Raw genomic sequence first — 23,727 nt, 5'->3', positions numbered from 1 at the left:
TGTGATATGCAAATGATTAGCTTTTCAGAGCATTCACACAAGGTTGGTGCCGGTGGCGACACCTACAACGTGCTGACATGAGGAAAGTTCTCAACCAATTTCTCATACACAAACAGCAGTTGACCGGTGTTGCCTGGCGAAACGTCGTCATGATTCCTTGTGTAAGGAGGAGAAATGTGTACCATCACGTTACTGACTTTGATAAAGGTCGGATTGTAGCCTAAAGCGATTGCGGTTTATCGTACCGCGACATTGCTGCTCGCATTGGTCACGATCCAATGACTGTTAGCAGAATATGGAATCTGTGGGTTCAGGAGGATAATACGGAACGCCATGCTGGATCCCAATGGCCTCGTATCACTAGCAGTCAAGATGACAGGCATCTTATCCACATGGCTGTAATGGACCGTGCAGCCACGTCTTTATCCCTGAGTCAACAGATGGGGATGTTTGCAAGACAACAACCATCTGCACAAACATTTGCTGAACGACGTTTGCAGCAGCATGGACTATCAGCTCGGAGACCATGGCTGCGGTTACCATTGCCGCTGCATCAAAGACAGGAGTGCCTGCGATGGTGTACTCAACGACGAACCTGGGTGCACGAATGGCAAAACTTAATTTTTTCGGGTGAATCCAGTTTCTGTTTACAGCATCATGATGGTCGCATCCGTGTTTGGCGACATCGCGGTGAAAGCACATTGTAAGCGTGTATTCGTTATCGCCATACTGGCGTATCACCCAGCATGATGGTATGAGGTGCCATTGGTTACACGTCTCGGTCACCTCTTGTTTGCATTGACAGCACTTTCAACAGTGGACGTTACATTTCAGATGTGTTACAACCCGTGGCTCTACCCTTCATTTGATCCCTGCGAAACCCTACATTTCAGCAGGATAATGCACGACCGCATGTTACAGGTCCTGTACGGGCCTTTCTGGATACATAAAATGTTCGACTGCTGCCGTGGCCAGCATATTCTCCAGATCTCTCATCAACTGAATACGTCCGGTCAATGATGGCCGAGCAAGTGGCTCATCACAATACGCCAGTCACTACTCTTGATGAACTGTGGTATTGTGTTGAAGCTGCATGGGCAGCTGTACCTGTACACGCCATCCAAGCTCTGTTTGACTCAATGCCCAGGCATATCAAGGGCCGTTATTATGGCCAGAGGTGGCTGTTCTGGGTACTGATTTCTCAGGATCTATGCACCCAAATTGTGTGAAAATGTAATCACGTCAGTTCTAGTATAACATATTTGTCCAATGAATACCCGTTTATCATCTGCATTTCTTCTTGCTGTAGCAATTTTATTGGCCAGTAGTGTAACTCCGCATCATAATTTGTAAATTGTTCTAAAAGACACACTTCGAAAATCATATCAGAGAAAACAGAGGATCTGAGGACATTCTCTTGCTGGGATCCACCTGTATAAACAATGAAAAATCTGTAGTACGTACTTAAAATGGAAGAAAACTAAGTTGTAAAAAGGTAATCTGGAGCACAAATTTTCTTGTACTACGTCAAGCTTAAAATCAATATGGCCCCTCAAGTCACCAAGGCAGCAACACCTTCCATCCTTGGTCGTGTGTCCGGTGGTCAGATGGATACAGATCCTTTATACAGTCAGTATCACATATCCTGAATGGCTTGGTTGCATGGGACCAATTCCTGAACAGACATTCAACACTGGGTTGGATCACTGCGCTAAATGCCAATGACTGAGGTGACACTGAGTTTTAACTGCCTGTTGAGCCAAAAGGATACATCGCCGAATCCAGAGTTGTGGATCACCAGCATCTGCACACAGACTCTGGACTGGGGTGGTCTGAAAGGCTTCTGAGGTAGGAAATATGGACTGATCCATACACCATGTTGTCATAACTAAATGTAATCTAACAAATACCCTATAAAACTGCAGGAGGCGGGACCTATCAGCTCCACCTACTTTTCTGCTAACGCATTTCAAAATATTCAATGACGAAGCCCTTTGTTCGTAGGTTTCTCAGGTGTGGTAACTAAGTTAATTTTGAATCAAATAATAAACCCAAAAAGCACACAGTGTCTTGAAAATGTAAAATATTGTCCCCCATTGTAAGCACTGGTTGGTTAAAACTTTGATGAGCATGGTTCAAATTGACATATGTAGTCTTATCTGGTGAGAGCTGAAAAGCAGTGTTCTGGCCCAGGTTTCCAGCCTCCTGATGGTCAGCCGTAGCTGCCTCGCTATCATTGTAAGATCTGAGGAAGAACAGAAGATTGCATAATCATCCACAAAGAGCATTTGACAGAGCTCCTGACTGGAGAGGAAATGCCATTGATACCAATGGCGAACAATGTAACAATGAGTACATTGCTCTGGGGGGACCCTTTTCTTTTGAAATGTTGCAGACAGGGAAGGCATCACCAATGCTATATCTAAAGCACCGGTCCTCGAGAAAGGATTGGATAAGAAGTGGCAGATGTCCACGTAGTCCCCATTCATGAAGTTGCGAAGGATGTTACACCACAAAGTAGTGTCGTATGCTTTTTGAGGTCAAAAAACACACAAACCAAATGGTTTCGGTGTAAGAACTCGTGTATCACTATTTCCAGTAGAACTAATTTGTCAAGGATGGAACGGTAGTGCCTGAAACCACACTTTGAGTGGCTCCTGTGATCTCGCTCTTTGAGCAGTCAGATGAGGTGGCAGTTGACAATACATTCAAGAGTCTTACCCATACAACTGGTAAGGGCTACACTCCGATAACTGTTAGGGGCACTACGGTCCTTGCCTGGTTTCCATAATGGAATTAATATTGCCTCCTTCAAGTCTTGGGGTACTGTCCAGCAGACTAGATCCAATTGAAACGAGATGAGCTGTCTGTCTGCTTCAGAGCACAGATGACTTGAACCTGGCATACTAAATCTCTCCAGGTCCTTGAGCAGTGTCTCTGGCCATGGACAGATCTGATTCCAGTTCCCACAGAGAACGGAAGGTTGTAGACTTTATTATTATGCGAGAAGAAGTGGAGTTTCCTTATCTCCACAGCCCTACAGAACATATGAAAGCATGAGCCTGTCTGGATGAGGCAGTGACTATACAAAAGTGTTCAACTAAAACCTGAGCCACATCTTCAGGCACATCCATGAAGTTCCCATTTCTTGACAAGGCTGTAGGACGTGTACGTCCCTTGCTGGAAATCCACCTTATTCATTCCTAAACTTGTACAGAGGAAGTGGACCGATTAATGGCAGTCCATTCTTTTATCACTTGCCTTGCATGTGCTCTTGCTGATCTGAAGGCATGAATGTTTTCTGTAGCTGGATGCTGTTTGAAGTTCCACAGAGCTGATCGCCTGGGCCTGATTGCCAAGCGACAGTAGTCATTCCACCAAGACACAGGCTACTGTTTGAGGTTGTTACTAGACCGGTGGATGGACTCTGTGGCAGCCCATTGGATCTCATAAAGGATATGGGCCATCGTCTCCTGTGAACAATCCTTTTAGTCAAAAATAGCCTATCAACTGCAATGCAACCAATTTGACCTTTGAATCACCCATATTTGCAGTCTCCTATCAACTGCCGTCCAAGTTGGCAGACGAAGCCACACTGGAAGTGGTCACAAGAATATAAATCTGTAGACTGAACTGAGTCCAAAAACAATGGTCAATGGCTGAAAAAGACCCTGTAGCTGTAGAAAAGTGTGTTGTCTGACTCGCATTCAAAAGGCAGATATTCTCAGAATGGATGAGTCGCTTGATAATTCAACCCCTGGAGCAAGCAAGGACAGGAGAGGAGAGGAGTTGAGTGGCATCCGTGATAAATGGAAACGGCCACTCCACCCTGTCTCCAGTAATATCATCCTTCCTGTTGGGATTGTAACCCCATAATGCAGGTGTGTCCGTGACTTTAAAAAGAGTTTCTTGCAAGCAAATGCAGACCGTTTCTTCATGAACCAGGATCTGTTATTCTTCCAAATGGGATTAGTATCCATTTAAATTCCACTGCAACACAGAAGTCCCTGTGAGAGCCATTGATTAGTGATGGCTGGTCTTTTCTTTCTCCTCGGAGGCGGTGATTTACCTGGGGGTCAAGAGGGAATGTTAGAAAGTGCCCAGCTCTCTGGTTCCTCCAAGTGGAATTCCATATCCGCAAGAGCAGCGTCCCCCAGAGAGGGAGAGAGCTCGCCGATCCGAAGGTTTAACTGCCACTTTCTTCAACTTTGAACAACAGTTTGAAGGACTTTTTCCTAACTCTTGGGAAGAGTCTGCTGCTTGGGTAGTATGGACAGCTTAGAAGGGTTCTGATGGTGGGCAGCAGTGTGAACGAGTTTTGGTTTAAGTGTAGCCCCGTCTCCCCCTGGTACACTGACAATTGCATGTACTCATACTTGAACCTGTGATCTGAATTTGTGTGGAGACATCACACTTGACGATTGGCTTCTCAAGGGCTGGTCCAGAAGAACTAGCAAAAAATGTAGGTTGCATAGCTTTGAAAGCTTTTTTAGCTTCGTGTCTCATGACTTTCAACTCCTAATTTTCCTTTCCTCATTGTAAACCTCACACTTTCTGCTCCATACTGGGTAATGCCTGGGGCAGGTTATACATTTTGGAGGAAATAAACAAGAATTGCCCGATTCTTGAGTGGAGCCTGCGCGATTTCCACACGTAGCCCTCCCATTACACCCCATAGTGGTATGGCCACATCTTTGACATCTGAAGTATCACACTGTGTTACAAACAGGCAAACCGTAAGACAGTTATAGACTGCAAGGATCTGTTCAGGTAATTCTTGAGTGCTATATGTGATAATAAACATCACAGATTTTTCTAATGTGCAATTGACTCTCATCATATAGTTCTGTACCTCCGTGATGCTCTATTTTTCCATTCTTCAACTAACTCCACCTTATCCACTTCCATTATATCGGAGCAGGGAACCACACCTTTACAGAAGTGTGTTATGCAGCTCGGCCCTGGCATGTTAGCCATCGACTGCCTCACATCCCAGAAGCTTAGCTATTTGATTTGAATTAGCAGCTTCAACTGCAAGTGTTTCATTACAAAGTCATTTGACACTTTTTAAGGGAGCCAGCAATACCCTCTAATGCCTTGTGAATATAGAAATGGTAGACCGTCTCAAAGGTTTCCCTGTTCTTTTAGTCACAATGAAAGTGTTATGACATTTTAGTTCCCTGTTACTATGATTCTGCGACCTTCTCAGGAGAACTGATCAGCTGAGCTCTCTTTGATGAGTGGGTGGAGGTACTACCTGATGATACACCCATCCCATCAGGAGTAGTTGTTTGACGAGTCCATTCCATAGGGATTCCACAACATGCCAGGAAAACAAACGACGACACAGGCAGAGATCTGCTTGCATGAGCAAGCCTTATACAACAAGGGGGCATCAGGAGGTCCAAAGGTTGTATGCTAGAGACTGTTTTACCTCAACAGCCATCCACCTCATCAGCACATAGCACTGTGAGGTTGTGGGATTTTTTTTTACAGTTGTGTGTACCTCCCTCATGGTCCAGTTAGTGAAGCCAAGGCCCCATCCTCTGAAACATGCAACATTCTACTGCCGTGCCACAAGGCAACCGCTGAAGTACGCCCGGAGCTTGCAGTAACAGAGGACTGGTGGCACAATCCCCAGCTCAGAAACCCAGGGTCGACAATAAGATCAACACAGGAAATAGAGGCAACTCCTACAAGCTGTTCATTTATTGGTAACAGCAAGAGCACAAGGCCATCCAAACATGAATTAGTGATGGATTCACCGTTTGACTGGCCCCAACACATGCGAGGAATGACCCAGATAAAGGATTTTCTAGGTTTGTTGTTGGAAGAGGCATAAAACTCATAAATTCAAACTTTGTTAAACTGAATTGCATACTTTTCAGTCCCTTTAAATCCATCTGAATGAGGATCTACAGTAGTGGGTGAGTGCACAGAGCATGTTACAGGTGACCTCCATAGGTAGGAACTTTGGGATAACGATAATGCTTTGGGAATGCTATATGGTTTTGGCCAGGATGTCACAGAGGTTAGTAGGATATGGAAGGTGGCAGTGGCTGGTGTGTGGAGGATGTCAGGGGGAGAGAATCTGATTTCAGGGCTTGGCCATATTCAGGCATTCAATGCCCAGGGGTGGTGGTGGTGGTGGTGGTGGTGGTGGTGGTGGTGGTGGGTAACAAAGAGGCTGGAGGTGTTTCTGACATTCTTGGAAATGGGAACAGTACTAGTCAAAAGATGAGAGGAGGAGACTCCTTGTGAGATTTGTCTGCAAATAAGGTTTATGGATAGTTACGGGAGAGGAGAGCCTTAGGTTGTTGTGACAAATTTTGTTGTGGAACAGATACATGTGTGAAGACGGAACATGACGTGGAAGAGGTGGCAGCTGTCGAAGTGTAGATATTAATCTTATTTGTTGTTTAATGTTTGTTTGTTTAATAAATACAGACAAATTCGGATATGGGCTTCAGTGAGGTGAAAGTCAATGTTCAAGGAAGGTGGCTTCTGAGAAGGACCATGTAAATGTGAGCCGTAGAAAGGAATTTAACTGTTGCAGAAAGCAGAGAATTTCTTCTCCACAAATCCAGATCACAAAGACATTAATAAATCTGTACCAAACCAGCGGACTCAGTTTCTGAGTGTTAGAGGCTCATGAAAAATCTGGCATAGGGTGGGGCCACCCTGGTACCCGTAGCAGTCTCCCTGAATTATTTGTAGGTCTGGCCACAGGAAGTAATGTGGTTAAGGGTAGAGAAGAAGTTGACTAGGGTGTCAATAAATGAGGTCTTACAAAAACTTCAGAGCATCATAGGCCAAGAGTACGTGGGACATTTGTGCGAAGCGAGGTCTCATTCGATGGTGGCAAGGAGGGTTTCAAGTGGAAATGGAGTGGGAATAGGTGTATGACATTACAGGGAGTGAATTAGGTAGGTTGTGTGATGTTTTGGAGGTGCTAGTCAACCAGTGGTTAGAGGGGACTTTAACGCCAGCTACTAAGAGATGGACATGATGTTTGTATTTGTGTATTTAGTTGTTGTTGTTGTTGTTGTTGTTGTTGTTGTTGTTGTTGTTGTTGTTGTTGTGGTCTTCAGTCCTGAGACTGGTTTGATGCAGCTCTCCATGCTACCCTATCCTGTGCAAGGTTCAACTCCCAGTACTTACTGCAACCCACATCCTTCTGAATCTGCTTAGTATAGTCATCTCTTGGTCCCCCTCTATGATTTTTTTCCCTCCACGCTACCCTCCAATGTTAAATTTGTGATCCCTTGCTGCCTCAGAACATGTCCTACCAACCGGTCTCTTCTTCTCGTCAAGTTGTGCCACATACTCCTCTTCTACCCAATTCTATACAATACTTCATCAATAGTTACGTGATCTACCCATCTAATCTTCAGTATTCTTCTGTAGCACCACATTTCGAAAGCTTCTATTCTCTTCTTGTACAAACTATTTATCGTCCACGTTTCACTTCCATACATGGCTACACTCCATACAAATACTTTCAGAAACGACTTCCTGACACTTAAATCTATACTCGATGTTAACAAATTTCTCTTCTTCAGAAACGCTTTCCTTGCCATTGCCAGTCTACATTTTATCTCCTCTCCACTTCGACCATCATCAGTTATTTTGATCCCGAAATAGCAGAACTCCTTTACTACTTTCAGTGTCTCATTTCCTAATCTAATTCCCTCAGCATCACCCGACTTAATTCGACTACATTCCATTATCGTCGTTTTGCTTTTGTTGATGTTAATCTTATATCCTCCTTTCAAGACACTGTCCATTCCGTTCAACTGCTCTTCCAAGTCCTTTGCTGTCTCTGATAGAATTACAATGTCATCGGCGAACCTCAAGGTTTTTATTCTTCTCCATTGATTTTAATACCTACTCCGAATTTTTCTTTTGTTTCCTTTAAAGCTTGCTCAATATACAGATTGAATAACATCGGGGAGAGGCTACAACCCTGTCTCACTCCCTTCCCAACCACTGCTTCCCTTTCATGCCCCTCGACTCATAACTGCCATCTGGTTTCTGTACAAATTGTAAATAGCCTTTCCCTCCCTGTATTTTACCCCTGCCACATTTAGAATCTGAAAGAGAGTATTCCAATCAACATTGTCAAAAGCTTTCTCTAAGTCTACAAATGCTAGAAACGTAGGTTTACCTTTCCTTAATCTTTCTTCTAAGATGAGTCTTAAGGTCAGTTTTGTCTCACGTGTTCCAATATTTCTACGGAATCCAAACTGATCTTCCCCGAGGTCAGCTTCTACCAGTTTTTCCATTCGTCCGTAAAGAATTCGCGTTAGTATTTTGCAGCTGTGACTTATTAAACTCATAGTTCGGTAATTTTCACATCTGTCAACACCTGCTTTCTTTGGGATTGGAATTATTATATTCTTCTTGAAGTCTGAGGGTATTTCACCTGTCTCATACATCTTGCTCACCAGATGGTAGAGTTTTGTCAGGACTGGCTCTCCCAAGGCCATCAGTAGTTCTAATGGAATGTTGTCTACTCCCGGGGGGCTTGTTTCGACTCAGGTCTTTCAGTGCTCTGTCAAACTCTTCACGCAGTATCGTATCTCCCATTTCATCTTCATCTACATCCTCTTCCATTTCCGTAATATTGTCCTCAAGTACATTGCCCTTGTATAGACCCTCTATATACTCCTTCCGCCTTTCTGCTTTCCTTTCTTTGCTTAGAACTGGGTTTCCATCTGAGCTCTTGATATTCATACAAGTTGTTCTCTTTTCTCCAAAGGTCTCTAATTTTCCTGTAGGCAGTATCTATCTTACCCCTATTGAGATAAGCCTCTACATCCTTACACTTGTCCTCTAGCCATCCCTGCTTAGCCATTTTGCACTTCCTGTCAATCTCATTTTTGAGACGTTTGTATTCCTTTTTGCCTGCTTTATTTACTGCATTTTTGTATTTTCTCCTTTCGTCAATTAAGTTCAATATTTCTTCTGTTACCCAAGGATTTCTACTAGTCCTCGTCTTTTTACCTACTTGATCCTCTGCTGCCTTCACTACTTCATCCCTCAAAGCTACCCATTCTTCTTCTACTGTATTTCTTTCCCCCATTCCTGTCAATTGTTCCCTTATGCTCTCCCTGAAACTCTGTACAACCTCTGGTTCTTTCAGTTTATCCAGGTCCCATCTCCTTAAATTCCCACCTTTTTGCAGTTTCTTCAGTTTTAATCTACAGTTCATAACCAATAGATTGTGGTCCGAGTCCACAAACAGCCCCTGGAAATGTCTTACAATTTAAAACCTGGTTCCTAAATCTCTGTCTTACCATTATATAATCTATCTGATACCTTCTAGTATCTCCAGGATTCTTCCATGTATACAACATTCTTTCATGATTCTTGAACCAAGTATTAGCTATGATTAGGTTATGCTCTGTATTTAGTTAAGTAGGTAGAAAGTGGGAATTCTGTGGAAGCAGTTGAGAATCCATGGGAGGGGCTAAGGTTTTCAAGATGTTCAAGTTCCTACATTTGTAGTTGTATCCATTGTAAAACCTGCCCCATGTACCTCGATGATTACATTTGGTTTGTGGGGCACTCAACTGTGCGGTCGTCAGCTCCCGTACAAAGTCCCAATTCTTTCACAGTCCAGTTTTTTCCCTTCACAGTCCAATCTAGCTACTGTCACAGATGATGATATGATGATGAAGTGAAGGTGCGTTTACACTGCGATTTGTATCGGCACATGTATGAGATACATGTATATGCGACTTTGCGACATGTATCGCCACTTGTATGAGTTGACAAGTATCAACCTCATACATGTATGAGCATGCGTTTACACTGGTTGATATGTATCACTGTGCGATAGCTTTTGACGACGATTTGGAAGATTTCACATTTTTATGTGCTGGTACACTTGCTCTTTTGGAAGATGATAGGAAGAAATGGCGGAGGAAGCGTAGATGCTGGCAGAGAGAGTTTCTCGCGAATTAACGCTAAAGGATGGCGCATATTTTAGAAATTATGTTAGGATGAGTATGGAGGATTTCCGCGGTTTGTTATCACTTGTGGCTCCTCTTGTGTCCAAAACCAACACAAACTTTCGGGAAGCGATTCCACCAGAGGATCAGTTGGCAGTAACACTCCGTTTTTTGGCCACTGGGGATTCCTCTTGAAACGAAGATTTCATTGCAAAACATTTGCATTGTCGCACGATTGCTAATGCCAACGTCTCACACACGATTGTCGGCATCCGTTGTCAAAATTATCACGCGAGGCCGCCGGAATAATAGCAAAAAATTGATATACGTGCCAGATGCATGAAAAAATTATAGAATGTATTACATACTCTTATATATATATAAAACTTTTACCTTCACTTCTTGGAATAAAACTTGCACAATGGCCTTGCAAACACTAAGAATAATGTTGCATATGGCACTTTTTTATGTTCTATGCAGATACATTAACGTCGAAACGATAGTCGGCACTTCCAAAATTCAAACAGCCGCCAAAGAGCCTGGTATTAAGCATGCGCTAATCGTCAAAATAAGCGGCAGGCGACAAGACGACAGGAAATGATAGTACTGCACATGCGCGAGTTCAAATGTCGCTCATACATGTCGCGTATATGGCCAAAAAGCGATATACAAAATGTATACGCGACATGTATGAGCTCGAGGGTTGACATGTCGCTCATACATGTCGCGATACATGTATCCCAGTGTAAACGTACCTTGATGAGGACAACACAAACACCCAGGCTCCGGGTACAGAAAACCCCCAACCCAGCCGGGAATTGAACCTGGGACGCCATGATCCAGAGGTACCAATGCTAGCCACTCCACTAGATCACGAGATGCGGATTCCCCGTGTACCTTCCCACTACCACCCAATGTATTATAACTCATCCAACATGAAAGGCATAGCAGCTTGCAAAATAGACATTTTTCTTAACTTACTTGTATTTACTGCAGTGTTATATGTAAACATGACCACCATTAAACTAGCTGATCACACAGAACAGTGTATATAAACTGTCTGATTTAAGGACATCCAGAACCCAGTTGCCAAACATGCTCTATAGTGTGAATCAAGGGACCTGAATGCCTGCTGCACCTCCTCGGCTCCTTGCATTTTCCCATAGAACATTAACTTCCCTTAATTCCAAGGATGGGAACTTGGCTCCAAACATCCTCATAGCCCAACATCCTTCCAGACTTAATCTCCATCAATGCAGATGCCTCTTTTCTTTAATTATATTTTTATTATATACATAATTTTTATCAATTATTAACTGTTTCTTTTTCCTCTGCCCTAATTCTTAACTGCACTATTCATTTCACTTCCCTTTAATCTATTTTTGGCTTCTCTCTCTGTTCTTATCTACAGACTGAGGTCTGGCACAGCACTTAGCATTGTATCATGTCTATCATCTCAATTTACTTTGTTTATTATTGTCCCCTTCAGTTTGTCCCTCCTTGTCCTGCTTTCATCCTGAGACCTGTGTTACTTTTACTTTTATGTGGGTCCATTGGCAGCACTACATATTTCCCCTCCTGAAGGCAACTAGGTACTGACCAGCATTTTATTAGATGTCACATTTTATCAGTTAATTTTTCAACATTCTTATTGTTTTCTTTTGCAGGATACTCACTCTAATTACCTTATCCACAGAGAACTCTAAACAACAAGCAGTTAAAGTCCTCACTGGAAATCCAGATAGGTACAAATAATGGAAGGAGCAAATGTAACTACTTATCATACGGGGTGATGCAGCAGGAATGTCACAATTTGTGAGGTGAAAAGAAACTGAGAAAGTCCTATGAAGATGTGTCCGATTTTAGATCATTATAGAACTGGAGCAGTTCTTAGACTACACACATCGATGAATGATTATGAGGACACGTGTGAATATTACTTACGAAAATGCTGAGTAGGTGTTGTGATGGACAGATGAGGTGTTCAAGAAGTCCCCGACAAACTCAATGTACTTGTCAAGACAGTGGAGGATGTGTTGTGCTGCTGTTTTGTTTGTTTTGTTTTCAAGACACAAAAAACTGTGGTCATACATGCCCAAGTAAAAACTATAGAACACAAAGACAGAGTTAAAAAACGACTATATGCCAGTCCCAAGTGACATTAGAGAAGACAGATAAAAGCAGGGATGTGGAGAAATGGCCAAAACAGACACTACACAGAAACGGAGGTCCAAAACTAAAAATTAAACTGCCTTCGCCACATTGCTTTAGCAGGTAAAAAGTAAATCTCAGTCGTCAGCCCATTTGTCATTTGCTAAAAAGGCCGACAAGTCAGACGGCAAATCCAAGCGGGAATGTAAACAATTAAAAATAGACTTTCCATCACGAAGTGGAAGACAGTTAACACTTGTGCACAATGTGCACAAAGGGGTACGGTAACGCCACTTATAAAATGACAATGGCTAAAAAGGCAGTACCCAATACACAGCCTAATTAAAATTACCTCCTCAAGGCGGGAGGGTCGAGATAAGATCATCCTAGCCGTTGGGAGAGGCTTAATATGGCAGGACCATTGGCAATGCCAAAGGGACTCCACCTCTTAACAGACGGCAACAGAGAGATGATCAGAGGGAATATAGGAACTAGTGGACTGAGGTACGAGGACTGCAGCATCAGCAGCCTCGTTTCCTGGCAGACTAACATGACAAGAAACCCACAGAAACACCACACTGGCTCCACCAAGAGTGAGCAAGTGAAAGTTTTCCTGGACCTGCTACACTAAGGGATGGGCGGTGTACAACACACAGACTTCGAAGGGCACTGAGTGAGTCTGAGCAGAGGACACAATTGGAAAGTGCGTCGCCAGATGTACTGTGTGGCCTGGTGCAGGGCAAAGAGCTCGGCTGTATATACTGAGCAGTGTGCCGGAAGCTGATATCGAAAGACACGGGCACCAATAACAAAGGCACATCCTACTCCACGGTCAGTCCGAGAGCCATCAGCATTCACAAAGGTACTATCCCAAATTTCCATGCAAAGGTCGTGAAACTGAAGGCAATAGAGCGAGGCTGGAGTAGTGTCCTTAGGAAATGAATGAAGGCCAAGGTTAACATGGGCTGCTTCACGAAGACAAGGTGCTGAAGGATTCACACCCACTGGGAAAGTTGCTGTCGTAGCAAGTGCCGAAAGCGGACTCCAATAGGTAACAGAGAAGAGAGACACGTCCCATATTGGCATTTAAGGGAATCATCGAAGGAGGCAGCATAGCACGGGTGGCCACACATGGCAAACTAATGGCATGCATACCTGCCGAGGAGAAAGTCACGGCAGTAGCACAATGGTAGTTCAGCAGCTTCAGCAAAAAGATTCTCAACCAGGCTAGTGTAAAAGTCACCAGTGGCCAAATGGAAGCCATGATGATGGATAGTGTTGAGATGGCGTAAGATGGAAGGACATGCAGACGCATAAACAAAGCACCCATAGTTGAGTTTCGAACGGACAAGGGATCGGTACAAACAGAGGGCGGTGGTTCGTTTGGCACCCCACGAAGTACCATTGAGAACACACAGGACAATGAGGAACTGCGTACAGCAGATTGCCAGGTCAGACACATGGGAGGACCAAGAGATTTTCCTAATGAGCATGAGTTCCAGGAATTTCATAGTTTCAACAAATGGGATTCCAACAGGCCCAAGACGTAAAGATGGTGGAAGAAACCATTTGTGCTGCCAGAAATTCATACAGACAGTTTTGTCAGTGGTAAACCAAAAGCCACTGTCGGTGCTCCAGGAGTAAAGACTATCAAGATATCGCTGAAGACTCCACTCAGTCAGACAGGTCCGTGGACAACTGCAATAGAGGGCAAAATTGTCAACAAAAATGGAGCCAGAGATGCCCGGCGGGAGACAGGCCATGATAGGGTTAATGGTGATAGCAAAGAGGACGACACTCACGACAGAAACCTGAGGCACACTGTTTCCCTGGATAAAGGTGTCCGACAAGGTAGGACCAACAAGCACCTTGGAAACACTGTCTTTTAAAAATTCCTGAAGGAAGCAGGGCAGGTGGCCACAGAAGCCCCATGTTTAATGTGTATGGAGAATACTAGTTCTCCAGGTGTCACAGAACTTCTCCAAATCGAAGAACACGGCCACAGTTTGGGATTTCCACAGAAAACCATGCATGACATGGGTGAACAAAGTAAGGAGACGGTCAACTGCAGAACGCCGTGCTCAAAATCCACACTGTGTATTAGTGAACTGCGCGACTCAAGCCACCATACCAGCTGGGCATGCATCATACGTTCCATCATCTTGCAAACGCAGCTGGTGAGAGAGATGGGGCAGTAGACAGAAGGTCGGTTTTGTGTTCTTACCAGTCTTAATTATGGATATGACTGTGGCTTCACACCAGAGTCAGGGAAATGTGCCCTCTTCCCAAATGTGGTTGTACATGTTAAGCAGAAAGTGCTTGCCCGCAAGAGAAAGGTGCTGCAATATCTGAATGTGGACAGCGTCTGGCCCTGTGGCGGCAGGTTGGCATGAACTGAGAGCATGATCTAGCTCCTCTGTAGTAAAGGCAACATTGTAGCACAATTCTGTGAAGAGAACAACATCGCCTGAGCCTCCTACGCTTGTTTCCGATGGAGGAGGGTAAGGTGATTGTGGGAAAGAGCTTGGAACTTCCACAAAATGGCGGCCCAAGGTGATGGAGATAGCAATAGGGCCCACGATGACACCGTCTGCTACTGTCAGGCTGGAAATTAGCAAAGGGGTCTTGGCCCCAGAGAGCCATCAGAGGTTGGCCCACACGACAGGAAGGGGTGGAATGTGAATGAAATCCAGCTAGCTTTTTTGCTATACCAAAGAACGCAACGATATTTTGCAAACATCTGTTTATAATGAATGCAGATTTTCATCCCAGGATGATGGTTAAAAATACGGAGAGCATGTCTCTGTGCACACAGGTAGGACATGGGAAATGATCGCTCGAGCAGGCGTCAGAGAGAATGGACCACTCACAATGATGGACAAGCTGTGCAGTGCAGAAGGAGAGGTCCAAATGGGAATACCGTATTTACTCGAATCTTCGCCGCACTTTTTTTCCTGTTTTTGTTATCCAAAAAACCCCCTGCGGCTTAGAATCGAGTGCAAAGTAGGCGAAAGTTCTGAAAAACGTTGGTAGGTGCCGCCACAACTAACTTCTGCCGTTGAATATATGTAGTGATACACAGGCATGCTTTGCAGGCATAAAGATAAATACTGGCGCCAAAACCTCTGCATGGAAGACGAGCTTTTTTTTTTCTCCGCACCGAGTTTCGACCAATGCATTTTCATACATTATCCAATGAAGTAAACACAAATTCCGTATTATTCATCTTCGAATGTAGCAGCACTTCAATGTACTACGAAAATCCGACTGGCAAGACTGTTCGCAATTTATATCAGTGTGGCCAACTCTACGTTCTGAATTTTTTCCCACCTGTGAGAAGAGATGATTGCTAGTAGGATCTTTTATGAATTGTGAATCACATGCAGTATTCTCTTCACCATAAGAATAATACGAATATAAACATTTTGCCATGTATTCTTTCGTGTTTGCTGCTATCTCATTTAAATCCGGTCTGTCTAATAAACTACAAAACTAGACTGAGACAACAGCAAACGTGGAAGAATATACATATCATGTCATGTTTATATTCATATTATTCTTATGCCTAATAGTGATACAGTCAGAAATGAAGCACCGCAATTGACTAGATTTTTAAATCTAAGATGACTAATTTCTGTGCAGAATGTAATGTACTAAAGAGGCGTCTGCAAAGATTTTCAAACGGAGAAAAATTTTCACCTAACACTCGTTCGGAACATGTTCTATCATACGCAGTCTATTATTTTGTTCTTGTTGGTCATTATCAAAGAAAGCAGCAGTGTAAGGAACAACAAATAGCAGTCTCTTGCCATTGTTTCCCTTATGAGTTAATTCCTCTTTTTTTTTTAATTGTAAGCCACGGTAGCGCGCACAAAAGCCAGGTTGTAAACACTCATCAGTATGCGACAAACAATGCACGACACAGTACAATAATGCATTTTCAGCTTAGAGTGATGTAAACACCTATAACAAAGAGAACGGCACTTATCAGATCAAAGAAAAATAAGCAATCAATTCAAACCAGACGAAGCACGTGAAAAAGGAAGGGTACCCGTATAAATACAGACGGAGCGCCTGACACATAACAATGGCTACCTGGTAAAGCTTAACTGTTACTACTGTAGCTGTATCGTCATTCATTCGACCTAAATTGTGTCTCATATTACAATGGCCCAACTTTGTTTCGATTTGGAGGTGCGGCCTAAAACTTTTCTCTCCCCTCGAATTTTGAGTCTCAAATCATTTCAGGTGCGGCTTAGATTCGGGAATTTTTTTTCCCTCGATTTCGAGTCTCATTTTTCAGGTGCGGCTTAGATTCGAGTGTGGCTCAGATTCGAGTAAATACGGTATGTGTGTGTGAGGAGTCTGAAAGGAAAGTGGGTGCTCCAGTGTTAAGGCAGAAGAGGTCGAGTTGGTAAAGAAGGTCAGCTAAGGGGCGCCTCTAAGACAGGTCCTGGGAGAACCCCAAAGGGAACGATGCACATTAAAGTCACCGAGTAGCGAAAATGGGGGAGGATGCTGCCCTATAAGCTAAAGGAAGTCTGCCCTGGTGACATCAAATTACTGAGGGACATAAATGCTACAGAGGGGGAAAAGGTGAGGTGGGGAAGGAATAGGCGAACTGCAACACTTCGAAGACGGGTAGTCAGGGAGACGGGTCGACTACGAATTCATCTCGTACGAGCATCACGACACCCCCACGAGATGGGATGCTGACCTCAGAGGGAAAGTCAAAACGAACTGGGACGAAAGGTGAAAGCTCAAAGTGTTCGTGAGTGCACAATTTTGTTCCCGGAGGCCGCATTCAAGGGGACAGTGTGATGCTAAAAGCAGCCATTAATCCTCTTTGTGGGACCAAAGGACACAGACATTTCACTCGAGGAGTCACGAGGAGGAAGAGATGCAAGCGTGTGACAACCTGTGAAGAGGTGCTACTACAGAGCACAAAAGCAGGAGGATCCTGCTCCACGGGGTCCACAGAAGCATCACCTTTCTTGTGAGATCCGTCCGTGGAGCCCACCGCTGAGAAACGGTTAGTGGTGCACAGCGGTGACAGTGGTGACACCGTCAAAGAGGATCTTCGAGTCGGCGAAGGAGAAGACTGTTTGCCTTTGATGGACTTCTCGAAGCCTTTCCAGTTAAAGGAAGACTCAGGTGTTGGTTGGCTGGAGGGTGTAATAAGTATTCACAAGGGTACTACTCCTGGCCTTTCCAGCCTACTGGTCGTGTAGCTAGTTGCTTTGCCCCTCGAGGCGAGAGTTTGACGGCTCGTCGGACAGCCGGACGGGGAGATGGCGATGCTACCTTCACACTGGCCGATTTCACAACACGAGAGTTGAATTTTATGTCGCACGTCTGCTCGACCGTATACTTCACGAAGTGAGAGGTAACGAGAACAGAACTCTAAGTGCCAGACGGGAGCACGCAGGGTTTGCGACTAGCCGATAACTTGCGAGGGACTAGGTAAGGCACTTTTTCCTTTACCCGGATCTCTCTGACAACCCGCCCCTCAAGATATACGGGACAAAGCCGAGAGGAGGCGGCAGCACGGCCGCCACTGCAGTCGATACAGCGGGCAGAAGGATGCGGACAATAGTCCTCGTGAGCATCCCTACCACAGGTTACCCGTTTGGCTGGGTGTCGACAAGACATTCTAGTGTGGTTGAAACGATGACACTGGTAGCAGCCCATCGAGTTCGAAATGTACGGCTGGGGTGTGTTAGTTTCGTAGTCTGCTTTGATTTTGGATGGAAGCACCACTCTATCAAAGGTGAGAAAAAGAGTGTGGTTGTGCACTGAGGAGGAATCTACCTTTGTCATTACCCAGTGGACGGCAATGACACCCCGATCAGAGAGGTACGATCGGATTTCAGTCTCAGTTAGACCGTCGAGCAGCCTAGTGTAAATAACGCTATGGGAAGAATTCGAAGTTCTACAGGCCTCGACACGAACAGGGCAGCCACGGAAAAGCGAGGCGGCAAGCAGTTGTTGTTCTTAAGAATCAGACGTAGTCTCCAAAAGCAAAGTGCCATTCCGTAAACGAGAGCAGGATTTCACAGGGCTGGCAATTGCATCAACACCTTTCTGAATAATAAACGGATTAACCGTGGCGAAGGACTGACAGTCTTCAGTACACGAGGCCGTGAGAAACCGTGGTGCAGCTGGAAGGGTCTTTGAATCATAAGCCTCACAACGTTTACGTTTCGTAGACGTCGATTGGGAAGATGATTAACTCATTGCGAGAAAATCCCCAGATTGCCAGCATCTCCGATGGCGCGTTCCTTTCAACCGCGGGTATCTTACTCCTCACCAGTGTTTATGTAATACTGAGGTGATGGTTTGGTTGGGTTGATTTGGGGGAAGGAGACCAAACTGCGAGGTCATTGGTCTCATCGGATTAGGGAAGGAAGTCAGCTGTGCCCTTTCAAAGGAACCACGCTGACACTTGCCTGAGGCAATTTAGGGCAGTCGACCTCCCGAATGCGAGTGCAGTGTGCTAACCACAGCGCCACCTTGCTCAGTGGTGACTGCTGTGTGTCACGAACTGGTGGTGGCACTCTGTTGTACCATTGCAATAATGTCGCCCCTTTCCTCAGCTGACAGAGAAAAATTCTGATGTTACGTGTACACTGGGAAGTGTTCTTCATTCACTTGATGTTTGAAAAAGACTGGGAAATACCCTGGCACTGTGGGCTCACTGATCAGAGAAAAGTATATGGTATTCTGTCACAGCCACACAGGCAGTGCCATTACAGTACCCAATTCCAGGAAATACACACTTGTCTTCATATCTATTCATTGATGTATGTAGTATTCACCCAGCTCCAGTTCTTAACAACCTAAAATCAGACCCATGTTCATAGGACTTTTTCAGTTTATTTTAACTTTAGAATCACCTCACAAAATATGATATTCCTCCTGAACCAGCCTGTACAGTAAAGGCGTTGAGTAGTCAGAAGAAACAGACAAGATTGAAATCACTGAGAAATTTTCTACCAAGGTTCTTCCTCACAGGTAACTTGCTATCAAACCAGTACACATACATGCCGCAATGCTCTGTCATATTTTTGCTTGGTACCAATCTGGACGTAAGAAACAGACTAATTTGTTTGCCATGGGCAAATGTTTCTGAACTGACCTTTAATGGCTTTTGCAGCATTGTTGGAACAAGAATAGAGCTAACACAAAATTTCTGATGACGCCATATACCGTAGCATTCTGAATGTAGTGTCTCACAATGCTGATTGTCAGTGTCACCAAAAGGGACAAAGACCTAAATCAAAAGACAGCAACAATCTCCAAAACAAATTAGGCTCTGAGCACTATGGGACTTAACATCAGAGGTCATCAGTCCCCTAGAACTTAGGAATACTTAAACCTAACTAACCTAAGGACATCACACACATCCATGCATGAGGCAGGATTGGAACCTGCGACCACAGTGGTCGCACGGTTCCAGACTGAAGCGCCTAGAACCGCTCAGCCACACCGGCCGGCCCAAAACAGATCAGGCCCCTTAATTTGTTACTGAACATTGAAGGGAAGAGATGCTTCTGGTTGATAAATAACAAATTAAGAACAATTAGGTGAATGAAGCAATCTCTACAAGATAGTAATCTTGAGGTAGCTAATGTACCTTAAATTTTCAAAAGATTTACTGAAAAATAAAATAGGAAAATATTTTGATAATTTTTAAAGCTTTTGTTCCTTGATTCTATTACAGTTCTATTATCTTACAAACAATTTTACCTTAAGCAAATCCAATCCATCGTCATCAATATTCTTCACATGGCTATTCAGGTTATATTGTACCCAGTTCGGAAAAGTTGGTTTATAGTCTGGTAACTGCGTAACACCTGGCCATATTTCCTCTGTTGGCGTTTTTAACACCCTGAAACATGTTTATGAAAGCTAATAGTGTGGTGGATAATTACTTTTAAAGATTAACTATGGCTAGATGCTTCATCTGTCTTGACTAAAAAAGTTCTCAATATCAACTACTTTGTAGGATATGCTTCCTTATACACTACAATGTATAATTCAAGTCATTTACAAATCCAAGGTATTTATTCGGGGGATTTATTTTCTCACACACAGTTGTCAAGATACTGGATTCAACTTTTCATACACCAGTGAAATGAAGTACCAATGCAGATAAACTGATTCACAGTGAGTGTGTAACTTTGTAGGAAAGGCAGGAACTCACGTGACAGATGTGACTCATTCTACCATCATGCTGAACTATCTGTGACTATCGTGAGGTCAATATGATTGAAATTCAAAGATGAGATGCACAATCTGCGACATAGTGAAGTATTTCTAACTGTAAAATCAATGAGTCACAGTTATTCATAATGCAAAAATACTCAAAGGAAGACTGAACATAATTTCAGAATTACATTACGGGCTACATGACTCAACTAGCCTATTTCTGGTACCTGCTTATGTTCACTGGAAAAGGAGCGATACAGGAATAAAAGTTTAAGAAGGATAAATGCGTATGCGTTCTATTGTTTGTTGCTGAGTTAAGAGAACCTAATTCCTGTGTATTGTGACACCTTTGGAGGTTTAACAACAGTGTTCGGAACATAAATAACTCACCTTATTGTTAACCTAAATGTTGGGAGTACAGTCAGTTTATAAAATGACATGCAAGCGGGACCTGTAGGTGGGAAATGGCCTTTCCCACAAGGGAAAACTGCTGTACAGGAACACCAAGAATCAGTTTCCCATTTAAGAGTGCAGAGCAGCCTGTGATGGTTTATGTAGATTGTTAGTGTGGAATGTAACATTAGTTATTAATTTCTGTATCCGGTATAGTGTTAACCCATTTAATGAAACACACAGACCAAGAACGTACATCCCTGGCATCTCAACTAGATAAGAATGTGCACTGAGGAAGGTTTGGTATAACTAGTCAAACAGACTGTAGAAGAGAGAAACTATACCTAGCAATGCTCGCATTGATGCAAAGCTAAAATTCTGGAAAAGGCATTTCACTTTATTCCATAATGTCACTTAGTAAGCAAAATACAAGATTACCAATGTTGAATTCATTATGGGACTACTAAGAACTCAGAAAAGGCAATGTCATTGGAAACGTGATCATGACAGACAGTGATGTATCACCCCCACATTTTTCAGTAAAGTAGGACAGCAACCACAAGTTCTTAGTAGACAATGATGATAGCTCTGTGTGATTATTCTGTTACACGAAATTAAGTGTAGTATCTGTAGAAAACTTGCAAAATCCCAGAGACTTGCTATCATCAGTGTTTTATGCAAAAAGTGAAAACTCAACATTTTATGCTTGCATATAGGCAAAATAATTCTGGGCACCATATAACAAGTCATATACTATTGTGACTATTAATACGATACAAACCTGAATATTCTAAACAGTTGGTCAATTTCAGAGTCGCCTTGAAACAAAGGTTTTTTTGACGCCATTTCAGCAAATATGCAACCAATAGACCACATGTCTATTGGGCAAGAATACTTGTTTGCCCCAAGCAACACCTCAGGAGCTCTGTACCACAATGTTACTATCTGTAAACAATTTAAATCTATTACAAAAAAAAAAAAAAAAACAACACTTCATACGTACGGTACAGAAGCAGCAAAATACTAAATTAGAACTGACAATACTACATTCGTCACTCGTAAGCTGATGATTAATAAATAAATATTTGCAGGGTTATTACAAGTACATGAACACACATGTGAATATTATCTTGAGGATTTTAAAAAATCATGGAAAGATGGAAATGTCCAAATTAACAGAAAAACATGCAAAGAAGTGCATGTCCACATGTAACACTTTCCAGTCATGAAAACATTTTGTTATTCAAACCAAGTACGTTAATGACAAATTACAGTAAGTATGTGCACATTTTTACTGAAAATGGCCGTATCTTCTTGTCTAAACTATTTATTGTCCATGTTTCACTTCCATACATGGCTACACTCCATACAAATACTGTCAGAAATGACTTCCTGACATTTAAATCATTACTCGATGATAACAAATTTCTCTCCTTCAGAAACGCTTTCCTTGCCATTGCCAGTTTACATTTTACATCCTCTCTACTTCAACCATCATCAGTTATTTTGCTCCCCAAATAGAAAACTCTTACTACTTTATTAAGTGTCTCATTCCCTAATCTAATTCCCTCAGCATCACCCAACTTAATTCGACTACATTCCATTATTCTCGTTTTGCTTTTGTTTATGTTCATCTTATATCCTCCTTTCAAGACACTATCCATTCCGTTCAACTGCTCTTCCAAGTCCTTTGCTGTCTCTGACAGAATTACAATGTCATCGGCGAACCTCAAAGTTTCCCATGGATTTTAATACCTACTCTGAATTTTTCTTTTGTTTCCTTCACTGCTTGTTCAATATACAGATTGAATAACATCGGGGATAGGCTACAACCCTGTCTCACTCCCTTCCCAACCACCTTCCCCTTCATGCCCCTCGACTCTTATAACTGCCATCTGGTTTCTGTACAAGTTGTAGATAGCCTTTCGCTCCCTGTATTTTACCACTGCCACCTTCAGAATTTGAAAGAGAGTATTCCAATCAAAATAGTGAAAAGCTTTCTCTATGTCTACAAATGCTAGAAACATAGGTTTGCCTTTCCTTAATCTTTCTTCTAAGATAGGGCATAAGGTCAGTATTGCCTCACGTGTTCCAACATTTCTACGGAATCCAAACTGATCTTCCCCAAGGTCGGCTTCTACCAGTTTTTCCATTCGTCTGTAAAGAATTCACGTTAGTATTTTGCAGCTGTGACTTATTAAACTGATAGTTCGGTAATTTTCACATATGTCAATCTGTTATTAAGTAGAAAGTCGGAAATTTATTAAAGCTTCCAGATTCCAGCACCATACTGCCAGATGCCCACCATGACGTCACCTATTTTGAATGAGGGCTCCCCCCCAAGTGCCACTCAGCAAACCAATGCCACCTGACCTGATGACCACTGCTCAGAGACCCAGTGTCCCAAAAGAGACAGGTATGTAAAGGACAGAACGGTTCAGGCATCACGTGTGCATTGCATACTTAATCAGGAGGCCTACCACTATACAGGTATCTGACTACCCAACAAATGGCCTGGCTGTCAAGTTGGCTATATTTGGTGATCATCCCCACATGGCCAACACCTATGGAAAATATTTTGAAAAGAATGATATCAAACCAAACTGTGAGGACAAACTTAAGTTAGTTGAAATGGGTAGTGCAAAATACTTTGAGAAAAGCCATAACTGACATCCTACAGCAATACTAGGCTGCTAACAGAAAATCTGTCACAGAGAAAGTCTGAGGAAAGATTTAGTTAGAGCACAGGAAAGGAAAAAGTTGTGCAATGCCTCGGAGCCTCACACAGACTCACAAACGAGTTGAGTCCCCTGGGGGCAATTTCAAAAGGAAACTTTGCTGCTAGGTTTTGTTTGTTGTTGCTTTATGGCACAAAACAGCTGAGGTCATAAGCACCCGTGTTGTAACTTAAAATGGTCAATTACCAAATGAATTAGAAGTCTATAATACTCAGAGCCTAATTGACTGGAGTAGGGAGTAGCTAAGTGCAATCACTTCTACTTTGAGGAGGTTGCTC

General features: G+C 43.2%; 1 protein-coding gene across 1 annotated transcript in view; it reads right to left on the bottom strand.

Annotated features, from left to right (window-relative positions):
• The window catches only part of LOC126092291 (cyclin-dependent kinase 1-like), an 80,593-nt gene that overhangs the window by 2,748 nt on the left and 54,118 nt on the right, over window positions 1-23,727 (bottom strand). The window contains exons 5-6 of the mRNA XM_049907810.1: window positions 21,493-21,656; window positions 19,857-19,998 (exon numbers count right to left, since the gene is read on the bottom strand). Coding sequence (XP_049763767.1) covers window positions 19,857-19,998; window positions 21,493-21,656 — 306 coding nt within the window. The remainder of the gene's footprint in view (window positions 1-19,856; window positions 19,999-21,492; window positions 21,657-23,727) is intronic.

The sequence above is a fragment of the Schistocerca cancellata genome, chromosome 7 (genome assembly GCF_023864275.1).
Source record: "Schistocerca cancellata isolate TAMUIC-IGC-003103 chromosome 7, iqSchCanc2.1, whole genome shotgun sequence".
Taxonomy (NCBI): Eukaryota; Metazoa; Arthropoda; class Insecta; order Orthoptera; family Acrididae; genus Schistocerca; species Schistocerca cancellata.
This window is presented reverse-complemented; position numbering and strand designations above follow the sequence as displayed.